This window comes from Orussus abietinus, unplaced genomic scaffold (assembly GCF_000612105.2).
Source record: "Orussus abietinus isolate OABI.00-Male unplaced genomic scaffold, Oabi_2.0 scaffold7, whole genome shotgun sequence".
NCBI lineage: Eukaryota > Metazoa > Arthropoda > Insecta > Hymenoptera > Orussidae > Orussus > Orussus abietinus.
In genome coordinates this window covers 531,975-546,871 of record NW_019394453.1, presented here as the reverse complement: position 1 = coordinate 546,871, position 14,897 = coordinate 531,975, and the positions used below count along the sequence as shown (strand labels likewise).

General features: G+C 48.1%; 1 protein-coding gene across 1 annotated transcript in view; it reads left to right on the top strand.

Annotated features, from left to right (window-relative positions):
• The first annotated feature begins 7,200 nt into the window (after positions 1-7,200).
• Positions 7,201-14,897, top strand: part of LOC105704132 (agrin) — a 389,846-nt gene continuing 382,149 nt past the window's right edge. Inside the window, exon 1 of the mRNA XM_023432426.1 lies at positions 7,201-10,364. Coding sequence (XP_023288194.1) covers positions 9,917-10,364 — 448 coding nt within the window. The 5' untranslated portion in view covers positions 7,201-9,916. The remainder of the gene's footprint in view (positions 10,365-14,897) is intronic.

Genomic DNA, 14,897 nt, shown 5'->3' with positions numbered 1-14,897 from the left:
GGAGAGGTATCCGCGAAAGGCATTCCGAAGAGATCGAGTACCGCGAATCGACAGCGAGCTGGTAGCTCACTGCATCTCGCTGTAAAACTTGATGGCCATTGTAAATATCATCCGAGAAGCAGCCGTGGACCGAGGCATTCGAGCGAACTCGAACATCCGAACATCCGAACATCTGGTACCGGTTGCGTTCCCATCGACTCGATTTCTCGATCCTCGGTCCTCGACATCTTTCGAAAGCTCTTTCGGACTCGCAGCATCCGACCCGTTTCATCTCGACTCATCTCGCAGCATCCGACTCCTCTCATCTCTCGCATCGCTGGCCGGACTTGGACGTCGTAAATTCGCAGACGGCGAAACTCGCGACGACGTTGCAGTAGCTAGTAGCTACCGCGCACCGGAGACCGGTTTGCACGTCGCCGGACGTATCGGAAAAGGCTTCATTACCGAGGAATCAATTAGTTTCACTCCGCGATTATAAGTACACCTTTTATCTGGCCGCGGTGTCGACTTTTACGCGCCCCGATAAATATCGAATATTATCGCCGCCCCCCCGCGAGCGCGGAATAAAGTCGCCGCTTGCGGCCACCCGCCATGAACGCTCGCACGATTCCGGAACGACCGGGAAGTTTTATCGATCGATACTATGTATCGTTTCATGATCTTCCAGGTTGAAGAGAGCTTCCTCCTTGATGTCTATTTAAATTAATTCTGTTTATTAAACGCGATACTTCTTTGGCGTATTTGATCGCAAGACTTTATTGTCGTAATTCATATTTCTTTGAGACAATTTTTTTCTTCTCAGGGTACACGGATAAAATCCTTGGATTTTGGGACAGAGCTGTAACGTCGTGACGATAACATTTGCATGAATAGAGGATTTTGAAGGGTATGTAAAATAATTAAGCAGAGTTTTCATGGGGTTGTTAATTATTTTTAATTTTATTTGTTGGATTTTATTTAATACGGGTTGGTAGCGAATAACCGTGTTTAATGTGTGGAATAGTTTTTTCAACGTATTTGTGTCAGAGGGATCGGGTCTCTTGATTGGTACTTTATATCGGTATTATGGATAGATCGAGTTCCGTTTTGCACGTTGGGCAAGGTTCTGATATTCAAGCCGAGCAGAAGAAAGTTAATCACTGTGGGCGAAACTGTAATGACTGCACGAGCATGCACGCAGATGCAGTAAAGTCTGCACTTGCGGTCGCACTCGAAGTACTTCATTAGTTGCGAAATTTCCATAGCCTCGTTACGTAAATCGATACGATTACAGAACCGGCGAAAAACCTGACTTTTTATTCCGCATTGTGTTAAACGTGGGAGATTCTTCTTACGACCACCTGTTGAGCGCGCTCTATATCGCGAATCCGCCCTTGAGAAGATCTCTAGTCGAAAGTTTGATCCTACTTAGGGCCACTAATTGTAGGTCTTAAAGATGTCTGGGCATACTTGAGATACTTTCATATGTTTGAGATCCTACTTTAGGCCTTAAAAGAGGCAGACATATCCATTTCTTCTACTTATACGCCTAAAGTAGGACGTTATTCGAATAAAGTTTGACGTAAAAAGTTGAAAGAAGAATTTAAAACAGTGAAACAGGACCAAAAGAGGTCTTACTTGCGTTATTCAGATTTAAGGTGATATGAAAGTAGCGTTAACAAGGTCTTGTTCGTGAATATGACAGCTATAAGGAAGCTCCTGACCCCCATGAAATTGAATTGTTAAAAAATTTATTTCTAAATATTTTCAACATTTTGAATAAAAAATGAAATTTCATGTGAGTCGGGATCTTTTGTGTAGTCTTCATATTCACGTTGTAAAGCTTTAAACGATTCTGTACACCCAGTTTCATAAAAGATTGATCTGAGACGTCACTTTCATATCACTTTAAAGGAGGGCTGAAATTTCGACTCAGGACCTAAGGTGCAACTTTAATCTATAAACTGGATAGATTATCAAAAATATATTTGATCAGCTCCCTATGTAACACTTTCTTCTTCATGAATAAATATATATGTAAATAACTAAAAAGGGGTGCTAAAGATGTCAGTAATTCACAGTTTTGTCTGTATTTCTTAAATCCGATTTGGCAATTTAATTTGGTATGGGTCATTTGTCTGCCATTAATCGAATTAATTTCATTAATAAGAGGGCTTGGCGTTCACGTTATAATCTCCGAAAGGCATTTACCCTTCACTAGGTGTAAAGACATCATTAACTCGAGACCGATCCGGAAAGTTTGCTGCGAGATGGGCGAATCGCGGATCGCTCGTCCCGGGCGGGCGTTCACACTTGTCGGCTCGAATCGACGTATAAATCGGACGCGGGGCCACCTTCGCGATCTCGAAGCACGTTATAATTATCGGGGACGTCTCGACGGTCTCGGGAAAAGGTGGAATCCTGCGCGGCCATGTTGAGAGTCAACCGTAAGTCGTACCTCCGCAACTCGGCGCTGCGCGTCCCGGCGCTCGTTCTTCGTCTCGTGCGGCAAGCTGATCGACGAGCGGTGCATTAGTCAGGCACTTTTGACAAATATATAAAGGCCTAACGACGCGGTATTATAACCGACGTGCACGCGAGCGTTTAAGTCCTGTCCCGAAGAGGCGAGCGACCTGCGGCGACGGTTCCCATAAGTCATCTTCATCGGCCCGTCATCGGGTCCCAAGTTCTCAGCCACCCCCGCGAAGATTAACCAGAATTTGCACGTGTGTGCACGGGGGAATCGTTCTTCGAGTTTGCGAGGCAAATTGCTTTCATTTGACGTGGATGTCTCGGGGTGTTCTGCATTCGGTATGGTTTCCAATAGTTCTCATAAGTCATCTTTAATGGGTCGTCATCGATTCGAGTTTTTAGTTACCCCTGCGAAGATTAACCAGAATTTGTCTGAGAGCACGGGGGAATAACAAATAACATATTGAAGTTTGCGAGGCAAATTGCTTTCATTTGACGTGGATGTCTCGGGGTGTTCTGCATTCGGTATGGTTTTCGATGGTTCTCATAAGTCATCTTTATTGGGTCGTCATCGATTCGAGTTTTTAGTTACCCCCGCGAAGATTAACCAGAATTTGTCTGAGGGCACGGGGGAACTGTTATTGAAGTTTGCGAGGCAAATTGCTTTCATTTGACATGAATGTCATGGGATGTTCTGTTTTTGGGACGTTTTTTGATGTTTCTCTTGTCGTGTCATCAAATTTCACGGCTTTAATGCTTCACAGGAGAGCTATAATTGTAACCTCATACAGATTCAACGCGATGTTGAATAATTTGTTAACCACCTCACGCGTTTCATGGCAAGTGACGGTCATTATCATTTTGGGGACGCTATAGTGACTCTGCATGTAGTAAAACGACAAAGTTTGAAATATATCTCGTAATTACACTTATGACACCCAGGTTGGATTAAGATATTTATCAACGACCAATTTGAAACGCGTTTGTCAACAAGGGCGATAATTTGGCCCACTTTGGTCGACCTTTCCGCAAGCCGCAGGAGCAGTGCAGGCATTTGCATAAAAGTTTATGCAAGTTGATTAATGCAAACCGTGGATGTAGATTACGTAATGACAGTGCCCATTAAGCGAACGATTATTCCCCGTATCAGCCACCCCCGCTCATGTGACAAGGTATGCCAAGGCTGCAAGTACGCGTACCTTGCATGACGACATTCTTGTCGCGTCCGCTTGGCAAATTGCGCTAATTTGATGTACGTTTGTCGGGATTTTCTCCATGGCGGCGCGTAAAGATCCACCCCAGCTGTCGATTTTGATAAGAGATTAATAAATACCGATCGTAACGGTTACCGGCTGATCAAGACGACGTAATGTAGCCATCGCAATGACAGCGCGTGTATGACAAACTGCTCGTTGAGATAACGAGGTTTGTCTTTTAACGCACCGAGGTCGAGGGACGAGTTGCAAAATTCCTGGAGAAATTTCAGGAAAAAATTCCCTCTCGCAACGGTCGAGCAAAGTCTTCTCTGCCAAGATCATTTGAGGTTATGTCTTACATTCACGAATTACGCGCTTGCCGCGTGGAGGTTATGTCGTACCGTTTTGAGGTCATAATTAGTGACGCGCATGAATGCGATTTCTTGTCGAAACTTTTCGTTCGCTGAAGAGACGACTTGCGAAAGTTTGAACTGGGGCTTTTCGAGTTCGTCTCGTGCAAGATGTTCATCCTTTCTTTCTCTCCCCCGATGACTCCCAAGAAGTCCCGGCACTTAAGAGCGCTATCACCCTTTTAGTATTCACGAGCTCCGCGTCTCGTGAATCTCTCGCGAGGAAGAATTTCGCCGGTAAATTTACAGCGGCAGTGATGCGGCGGCCTTAATGTAAGCGAAACATTAATTTGTCGTGCGTTTATCATAATTACAAGCCAAGTACTGGAAGTGTAAATGGACAGTGGCACGGTGCAATTATAGAGGAGGTACTTGATGTTCGGAGTTCTAGGAGATGACTTATTGTTCGGACCGTGGCGTCCCTTTATCGACGACGTACAACCCTGAAGTAACACCTAAGCGAGTTCGCTCAAACTGGCCCACCCAGTCTTTACGCCTTTCATTTAATCGAGAGGGTAATCACTCTGAAACCAGTGAAACCAAACAATTTGAATGAAAACTCGAATAACAAGCAAAGTAAATTAACTTAAAATAATCCACTTTTTAATTAACATATAGTTGAAAAAACAAAAAATCTCACGAATTCCTCTTAACAAATTATCAACCTAAATTCCATGATTTAAATCATTCCGCAAAACCTATTTTTCCCACCGATGATCCTCCCTTTACATCGGCAAACCCGCAAAACCGATCGCAGAAACGGTCAGCTTAACTACTCGGTCGTTACGCGAGGCCATGAGTTACGGGGCGCGAAGCGGATCGGGCGGCTCGTTAGGCCGATATCGATTAGATCGTCTTATCGAGGGACGCGTCCGCGCCCGAGGTGTCGTGACGTCTCCGGCACGTCTTCGGCGCCCCTGCGCACGAGAAAGGCGCGATGCCGCCTCGCGCCGTTCGCCGCGACGCCACCTTGTAACGTTCCGCTGCGACGCCACCACGAGACGTTCCGCCGCGACGCTCTATCGCGATGTCGCATCGAAACCTATCGTCGCGACGCCTCCCCAAGATATTTTGTCGCCTCGAAATGTTTCGTCGCGACGCCACCTTGTAACGTTCCGTCGCGACGCTACCACGAGACGTTTCGCCGCAACGTTTTATCGTGATACCGCCACGAAACCTATCGTCGCGACGCCTCCCCAAGATATTTTGTCGCCTCGAAACGTTTCGCCGCGACGCCTCCTCGAGACATTTCGCCGCGATACCACCTGAAGACAATTTTTCGCGATGTCGCCTCGAGACGTTTCGCCGCGACGCCACCTCGAAACGTTTCCCGCGACGCCACCTCGAGGCGTTTCGCCGCGACGCCCGCCTCGAGACGTTCGCCGCGACGCTGGCCGCGCGCGACAGGCGCGCGTGGGTACTCCCGCGCGTACCGCACGCACACACTTCGCCGGCGAAGTAGTGGGAGCGAATCGCGGCCTCTCTCGCTCTCTCTCCCTCTCTCTCCCTCTCTGCCCCTGCGGAGAGGCTCGGCCTCTCCGGCTCTCTAAGGCGACTTACGCCTACGCCGTGTAGTCGCAGCATCCACACTTAGCCCTCCTCAGTTCAGCGCGTGCCTCCACGCGACCAGCCACCACCAGCCACGCTCCCGAGCCGGGACCGCCGGCCCGAGGGACGCGCTCTTTGCGACGCCGTTTGCACGTTTCGGGATTTTTCTCCCCTTTGATAACCCTTTAGCAAGTCTCCTCAAACGTCTCTTGCATTCCGAAAACGCTGGGGTTAGTTGGGATTTTTAAACTTGCGGGCGTTTCCGTGCAATTAAGTGGAGAACACGGGGAGCATGGAGAACGTGGAGAACGTACTTTGGGTCGTGACTCGTCATCGTTAATGGTTACCGCGAGTTTTTACAGATTTTGCGGGATTTGCGAGATTCGTGCGGTTTGAGATCGGGTTCCAGGTGTGTCCGAGTTTGGTCTCGTGGTTCTTCACGAGGGATGTAGGATTTGGACGGATTGGGGGACGCTAGTTTTGGTGTTGGTTCTGGTGAACGCGTTTGGAGACTGCGCACGTGGACGGAGGTTCCGTGGAGTGGTGGTTTCCAGGGAATTTGTGTTCGGATGGTGGTAGACTGGGACCTTTTTGCCAGGTTCTGCGACTGGCTCCGGGTGATCCACCACCATTGATCAACTCGCGTGCCACGCTGAAGAGACGCGTTGTTCGCCAAACGGAGACGCTAATTGCCTCGTCGGTGTTGGACTTAGGCATCCCGAAGAACGATTTCCGTGTAGTTAATACATCTGCGTCTGCAGGGGAACTAATAACCAACGAAATCTCATCCTGTCACCTGTACTTTCCATCCAGTTCTGGTGCCACCGGTCGCCACTCACCGAGACGTTGCTACGTCTTCGGGAATATTAATGCTCATAGGGTCCCGCGGAAACGTTGCCATTTCAGGAACTCGAAGAAACATTTCAGGTTTACTTTATAAATTCTACCTCGCCGAACAACGACCTCGCCCTCGGAGGAGGGGTCCCTTCAGGGAACAATACTAGTCAACGGTTCCATACCCACTGCCTTCGGCACCAAGGCTACCGTTCTATGAGTCCAACAAACCCTCTGGATTCAGGAGAAAATTCCCAATCGTCCTTATGCGGAGTAATTGGCGATCGAAGTCGTCCTCGGACCCTGAAGAATGCACCTTGAGGAGCGGTGCTTGAGAAGTAACGGGTCGACGCCGTGACGCGATCACGGAAGACGTTCGCAGGCCCAACCAGGGGACGTCTCTATCAAGGAATCTCGCCAAGTGGGTGGACATCTTGCCGATGACAGTCGCTTTGGTTCCCCGGATCGGATCGAGCCGCCAGGCTGCTGTCAACGTTCAAAAACCGGAGAGGATTAGCGCAGTTCCCGGGCGTCGACAGGATCGACGATCGCACCTTCGATCCTCCTATTGGGGTCTTCAGGGTCTTCGGGATCCCTGGATCGCTGACAGATCCTTTCTCCCTGCTCGGCTCCACGTGGTTGTCACCTACGTATAGCGGGTCTTCGAGAAGCCCTTTTCGTCACGGCAATCACGAAGACGCTGTCACGACCCGATGTCGTCGACTGGTACCACGTCTTGAAGTGGTCCAGCTGTGGAAACATTTTGGAACAGCTTTCGCTCCACTTTATGGACCTGTTGCTGTCGGAGATTGTCAATGGGTCCATCGCTAATCCCGGTGGGCTTCCTCATGCTCCGTGGTTCTTTTTGCTGGATTTTGGATGGCGTTCTGGATACGTTTGAAAGCTGCTGATGGATCGGTTTGAAGTGCCGCAGCTGGAGAAATATCCAAGGAACGTTTTTGCCTTGATATGTGGACATATTGAAAATTGCTGATGGGTCCCGGACTTGTTGGAAGCGATTTTGTTGTCATCGTCTGAGCTTGCGGACACACCTTCCTTGACGTTTCCACGTGTCTTGAGAGACTTTTTTTCTGCTGGAAAAGTGTAGAGACGTTTTTCCCCGGTGGTAATGTGCATGGCTCGCGGTTTTGCCATCTATTATCGTTTTGTCGTTCCTGGCAGACCGCGGTGGCTGCATCGTAGACGAAGACGCGCAACATCATCATTTCCATCAGCACTCGGAGGTCGGGCAGGAATTTCCTCCCCGTTGGAAATGAATACACCTCGTACCTGAAGATATTAAAACCCCGACCCAGAATCGGTGGGTGCTACGAACGGTTAACGACAAGCTGGGGAGAAGAAAAAAAATGACGCGTCCGGGTGAAAGTTAGTCACATTGGTTTAGTTCCGGAAGAAACGCGGCTCCGTTTTCTCGTGAGCTTCTTTCTTGCGAATTCTGGAAACGAAGAGATTCTTGAACGCTCCTTCATTAAGGGATTAAGGTGGGTAGAATCCCTGCATCGTTTGGCAGTACTCGAAGAGCTGAATCACAGTTTATGGACTCTGGTTTCTAGTGAATACTCCGGAGTCAAGGTTGTGGCAGGTTGCAAGGCCATTGTTGCAGGATGCAAATCCGCGATTAACGGCTCGACATAAATCAATGCGATCTCCCAAAAGGCGCCGAAGCTGAAGAGCCGTCCGACCTGGGCAGCCTCTGAACCGACTTTGTCACATCGACTTGCACTTTGCGCTCGTCTCGGCGTTTTTACGAGCTCGCGCTATCACGAAAGGAGAACTCGTCGGCGGCAACTTACGAGACTGTAGGCCGAGGAGAAGGAGAGAAGGAGAAAGAGAGGGAGACGGGATCGGAAAAGAGCGGATTGGAAATCGACCGGCGTGGGCGAAAACGGCGCCAACCTGTTGCTCAAGATCCGAGTCCAAGAGATCAAGTAGTTCTCCAAAACTCGGACTCCACGTCGAGCTGGTTGCTCGATACTCTACGGATCCGATCGTTAAAAGAAATCACCGGACCACCGGCGGATTCTGGAAATTAAACCCACTCGATCTTCCGCGTGCGGACGTTTCGAGGTATTCCGACATTCTTCAGGGTGTTCTTCTACATGGACCAAAGTTAGACCTTGGACCAGCACCAGTGCTCGTCTCAGTACTCGTCGGTTAAGTTTCACATCTCGAAGTCGTCAAGATCGAACTTGATGACTTCTACATTTCGAAGATCTGAGAATTAAATAAGATTAAATGAAAATTGGCTCTGGAGCTGCGAAGAAGAAAGGAATATACGAGATCCTGTATGGGAATCTTCTTGGTGTCCAGTGGTCTTTTCGGCTCAAGAGAGCTTCGCCGAATTCTGTGTCAAGAGGGAATTTAGAAATTGATTTGCGCGGTCGCTCTCAATAGTGGACCCTGAAGAGAGTAGCCGTTCCACTCGAGACTCCTGTGAGTAGAGGAGACACTTCTGTCGCGGTCTTCGAGTACCTCGCGTGGTTCCACGTTTTTTTTTCCACTCCGCACTCGAGAGGCCCGAGATTGAGCCTGGAATTCCTCTTGTCTCCCCTTCTAGACAAGAAGGTCCCGATTTAAATGGATCAGTTTGAAGTTTAATCGGATTACCGGGCGAGAAACTCGCGGCGACGGAAGTCACGCCTCTTGATACCGGGGAATCTCGTTTTGACGTTTCCTCATCAAACCGTATCAAAGTGACGATTTAAATATATCCAGTTCTTCTGGGGCATGTTAAATCAGTGAAATAACTGTCTAAATACGGGAGTTTAAGTAAGACATTCGGTGTTCATCTGAAAGACGAGAAAATTCATCCTAAAGAGGAACACAACGCTCGAGGTCGTTCACGGCGCAGAAGCGAGTAATCGCGGTACCACTTCAGGGATTCACCGCAAGAGAAAACACTTCCTCAGCTACTCGAGTATATCCCGTGGTTTTGACGTTTCTCCGCTAAAGTGACCAAGAGGAATTAAAATATTTTTCAAACCTCCGAGGATTGCTAAATCGATGACCATTCGAAGGATCCAATGCAAGAGAAAACACTTAGATTGCTCCTCGAGGGTGCTTCGGGATTTTGCTGTTTCTTCGTAATAGTAGTGATTAAAGTATCGTTATTTCTCCTAGAGATTGCGAAATCGGTGGAATAACTTCTCGAGGTTAAGAGTTAAATGAATTATTAAACGAGAGGTTCTAAGCGAAACCAAGTCCCACCCTGAAGAGAACCACAACACGCGAGGTCGTTCACAGCGCAGAAGCGAGTAATCGCGGCACCACTTCAGGGATTCACCGCAAGAGAGGACACTTCTCTCTCTACTCGAGTACTTCGTGGTTTCGAAGTTCCCCTCCCCCGGTGCAAAGAAGTCCCGGCGAAGAAGTGACGTTCAAACAATCGTTTCCTCCTTCCCGGGACCCTGGGCCCGCCCGACATCCGACCGATGGGGTTTCTATGGAAATGAGAACATGAGTCAACCCGACAAGATGGACAAGTCCTGCAGGATCATTCTCTTCGTGCTGATGACGAGCCTCGTCATCGTCTCGGCCGACCTGACGACGAGGGAGCTGCTGGAGTGCAGGGCGAACCTGACCAAGGCGGTCAGGAACGAGGCGACGTTCCTGAAGAAGGTTCGCCAAGCGGACTACATCTTCACGGGGAAGATCAAGGAGCTCGGCAGAGACCAGCTCCATGTAAAAGTGAAACGAGCCATTAAGGGGGCTCTGAATTCCACCCTTGATCTTATGGTGAACGACTCCTGTGCCGCGTACATCCGGCGAAGTTTTACCGGCATCTTCATGGGTCGCAAGGACATCGGGTTTGGGGACGTCCGACACCATGGAAAAGTGGTAATGCACTTCGGACCGGTACCATTGACCCTGACGAACCTGGACAGACTCAACGCGGCTGTGAAAGGTGAGTCCTGGCCCTTCCAGCGACGAATATTGCTAATATATTGTTGTAATATTGGCTCAATATTATCTATTGGTACAACGTTATCAATTACTAGCGAATATTGAGCTAATATAACATTTCGTGCCCCAGTAAATCTTACCGTCAATATATTAGTGCAGTATAGAATGAATGTGGTTAGGCACACGATATTTTGATACAATGCGTCTGCAATACTGTATTCAAATTTATTTTGTATATCACGACGGAAGATTCGATTATTAAATCGAAATGTAAAACAGCGACCGAAAATTTGGCTATCTGGCCTCGTTTCATTAAACGACGGCATTTCGCTGAAAGCTGGATTTTACAATCCTACGATAGCTACACTATCAACAAGTTCTACCAACATGCAAATGTTTCATTCATGTAATTAATATATTTGAATTTTATTGTCAGGGATGCTGATCCCAATTCGAAAATGGCTGAAATTCCTGTTGCGAAAAAAGTGGTGAAAGTGTGGACCGATCGCGGTCAGCGTGCAGGCTGAATTTCTGGCTGAGATTTAAGGCGTCGTCGGACCCATTTGCGTGGGAAGAGTCGCGGATTCGATAAGGATCGATTAATGTCGGGGGGTGGTTAGCGGGAGGAGACAAACCGAAGGTTCAACGGAGGTTTCCTCCTTTTCTCGTATCGGCTTACAGCCGGCCGCGCCTTAACGGTGTCGGGCCGAAAGCGTTAAGGGCGTCGTTGACGGATAAAAGTCGTCGCGCGATGAGGCCCGCGGACTTTAAGACCCACGGGGACCGATCGCTTAATCTCCGTGACTCGCCGCGTTTCTTAAGATGGGTTATCGGCACTCTCGATCTTGTGTATCGATTGCGAGGCGATCATCGAAAAATCGTCATCTTCGCCGGAGGCGTCGAAAGATATTTTTCGTGTAACGTGACGCCATTTCTACTAAAAGTTGAAAGCTTAAATTCATAGCATTTTGTAAAAAGTAAGAATCTTTTAAAAAGTAAAAACTTTGTAAAAAGTAAGAATTTTATAAACCATATCGACCATCGTTTCTTAATTTTCATTGGGACATTCAATTTTGCATTAATTTCGATGTGGGGGGCATTGAGGAGCGCTCTTATCAAAAGATGTCACCGATATTTCCGATATCAATGCCGATTCTGGGGACAACCGAAACGTCAATCTCGGAACTATTGGCGTTCGCGGAAAGTCGGAGATTATCAACGAAGGGTTATCAGAATTCGCATTCCCGTCAAGTGGACTTATACGCATTCACAGGAACCCATTTAAGCAAAGCTCGTGCCATGAAAGGTCTGAAATTCTGGCGCGACTAGGTGGAGGCGTCTTATCAGAAACGATTTCTTTACATCCGGACCGAAGATTAGCCAATGAGCGTCTCCTGGAAGTGTTCGAGGAATTCCAAGTGATTGCCTGTGTGGGACGTTGCGGGTTTTCTAGTGGGCGCAGTCATTCTGACGTGCTCGGGTGAATGTTCCGATGTTATCAAATCAACGTTCTTCGTCATTCTGACGTTCTCGAGTGAACGTTCCAAAGTCACCGAATGGAAGTTCTCGTCGTTCCGACGTCCTTAGATCGACGTTCATCGACGTGCTTTGACGTTCCGATGGTTCGACGCTTTGGTGTTTCCACATTTTTTGACGACCTGACGTCACTACGTTTTCTGACGCCTCCAACTTTTCTGACGATTCGATGTCTCCTGACGTCTCCTTGTCTCCCAGTGTCCTTATATCATTCAAGGTTTCAACGTCCTCCAACGCCGTTACGTTCTTACATCTTCCAACGTTCCGATATAATTTGACGTCTCCACGTTTTCCGACTTCTCCCCATCTTCTGACGTTCCCACACCTCCCAACATCCTGACGTCCTTCGACGTAGCAGAAAACGGCGATTTCTCAGGACCTCTAGCCACCGACACCTGGCGATGCCCACGCACTTCTACGCACCTCCTTCCGCGAAGCTATCCTTCCCCTGATCCTGTCGCGAGTATCGCAGCCAGGATCCTCCCGCCCGGTTCCAGTTAACGCGATTAAACTCGCCCAGGACTCTGTCCAGGCTCGTTTCCGTCGATTTCCAAAAGGACGTCCTCCTGCGCATTAATTCTCCCCCGACTTATCGCGGCGCCCGCCCGGCCCAGCCTCGGAGTCCTCGACTCTTTTTCACACGTCGATTCCGATCTTATGTCCCTCTTATGTCGGCCATTACCGTTGTAAGGCCCCGGTTGCTTTAATGCCTCCCCTAAATCTCGCCTGGCACCTCTTACGGTCCTCCCGATCGGTTCGTCGAGTAGTTTCCTAACAACTTCGATGTTCTACACACCTTCCCGGGGTCGAGCGCCCCCAAATTCGACTTCAGGATCCCACTTTCATCCCGAAATCCCGCACCGATTGTTAAATCCCAACTTCACTGCCACCTTAAACCGACGCCGTTCGATTACTTCCCGAATCTCCACGCGTTGATTTTGATCTCCCGATTAAATCGGCCATTACTGCCGCGAGGAGGCTGATTTAGTGCCTCCTTTAAATCCCACCTAACACCTTTTATCGGAGACTTTCGACGGGGATAAAAAAAGGGATAAAGCGCACCCAGCGACGATTTCTTTGAGGGATCCTTGGAGATCTTGAACGGATAATTAAATCTCCCGGTTTCATTCGCCAATCGATCGGTCTAGGTTTTACCAAGTTCTTGGACGGCTCTGGAGAAGATATCTACATCGGGTTACATTGTACCTCGAGCAATTGTTACTTCGTGAGCTTTCTTAACTCCCTTAAGTCTCTTTTTACGACTTCTAGAGTCGTTTCCCGGTACTCCTACGTACAGACCGGGTTACATGGTACCCTGAGTTTAAGTCGCGTCGGCGACATCCCTCGTACTGTTTCCACCGGCGATTCTGATTTATGGCGTAATCCGATTTTACTATTACCTTATCACTATCGCCGCTTGTTACTCGCCAACACCTCGGATGAACACACCGAGTCCGTTTCGTACAAGTGCCGGAATTTTTAGGGCCTGTCGAGGGTCTTGCACGCGTCCGGTCGCCGCTATCAGTCGCAACAAGTGATAAAACTTCGATTCTCTTCCCGCTTTATCCACGCCTACCAATACGCTCGTATCATTACGTGGCTACCATTAAAAAAGGACGGGAAGGACCCTGGTGTCCTTTGGAGTCAATACCCGGTCGAGGTTCCGAGCCGCGTTTCCTTTTGCACTTACGGCTCCTCGGCTCGTAAATAAACGCGCCCACTCGTACTATAAATTACCCACATATTATAAGATATAAATAAATCACAGCGCCGTGAAATACGACATCTCCGGCTTTTTCTGGACCGCTTATATCAATCCTTCCCCACGATCCGCGCTTGAGATGGACTCGCATGAAACGCGGTTCTCGGATGCATTTCTGCCCTCTAAACGCCGCCGATCGTTTCAGTGTTACTGAAAAGCTGCGCTTCTGGTCATTTATGGTCAAGTTGAGTCGGTCGGTCGGTTTCCTTTTGCAATTGTTCGGCAAAGTGGTCGTAAGAACCGCCCACGCCTGCCCTAACCTCTAAATTGACCGTACATTATGCTTCGGGGATTGATTTACTTTGAAATAAGGTCGCGGCGCTCCTGCTTTCGATTTTTTCACCCTGATTTATCTTAAAGTTGACCCATGCATACACTTGGTAGTTAATTTATTTATTGATGAAAAGAATTCAATTTTTATCCCATATCAATCTTATCAATTTCATAATGGCTCAAGCTGGAGTGGTATTATTTTCATTCACGATATGCAACTGAAGATCGTTATTGTTTCAGGAAATGACACTTTAAGTTTTACTCCATTGTCGGTGTTCGATCGAGTGTTTTTTTTTTTAATCAGTAGCGACCATACAATTGACACTTCCTTGACAGTTGTCAAGGAAATGCGCAAAACAAGAGCGATCTGCAATAATCCGATGATATCCTTACGAAGTCCTGACCGCGGAGTCCTCGTCTGATTCTGATTACGGCCCTGTTATCATTTCCACTTAGGGTACATCGATTTGCTTATATTACTGTAATTAATTAATTTATTAATGAATGGTATTCAATTTTGACATTTTATCAACTTCATCACCTTTGTAGTCGCTCAAGCTGAGTCTCTTATGAGTGCGTAGGCGGTACAGGTATCTTTGCAATGGAAATTCATTCCTGGAATTCTCGCGGTGAATCATAGAAATTCGAAACGCGGAAATTTCAGGGCGCTGCCGTTAATTGATTAACGCGAGGCGTTAGTGGAAAGCAGTGCTTACATCGCCGTTTATAACGAACGGTCAAGCCGAGCTGGTCGGCCCATTTCCTTTTACACTTGCTCGGCCCAGCGCTCGTAAAGAGGACCGCCCACGGGTGCTCTAAACTCTGAATTACGCGCACATTATATTCCCAGGATTGATTTACCTTAAACCACGATAATGGCATTCCTCTGCCTAATTACTAGAACCGAATATTTTAATTGAACGGTCAAGTCGGGCTCGCACCCCGCGCGTCAGGCAATTTGCA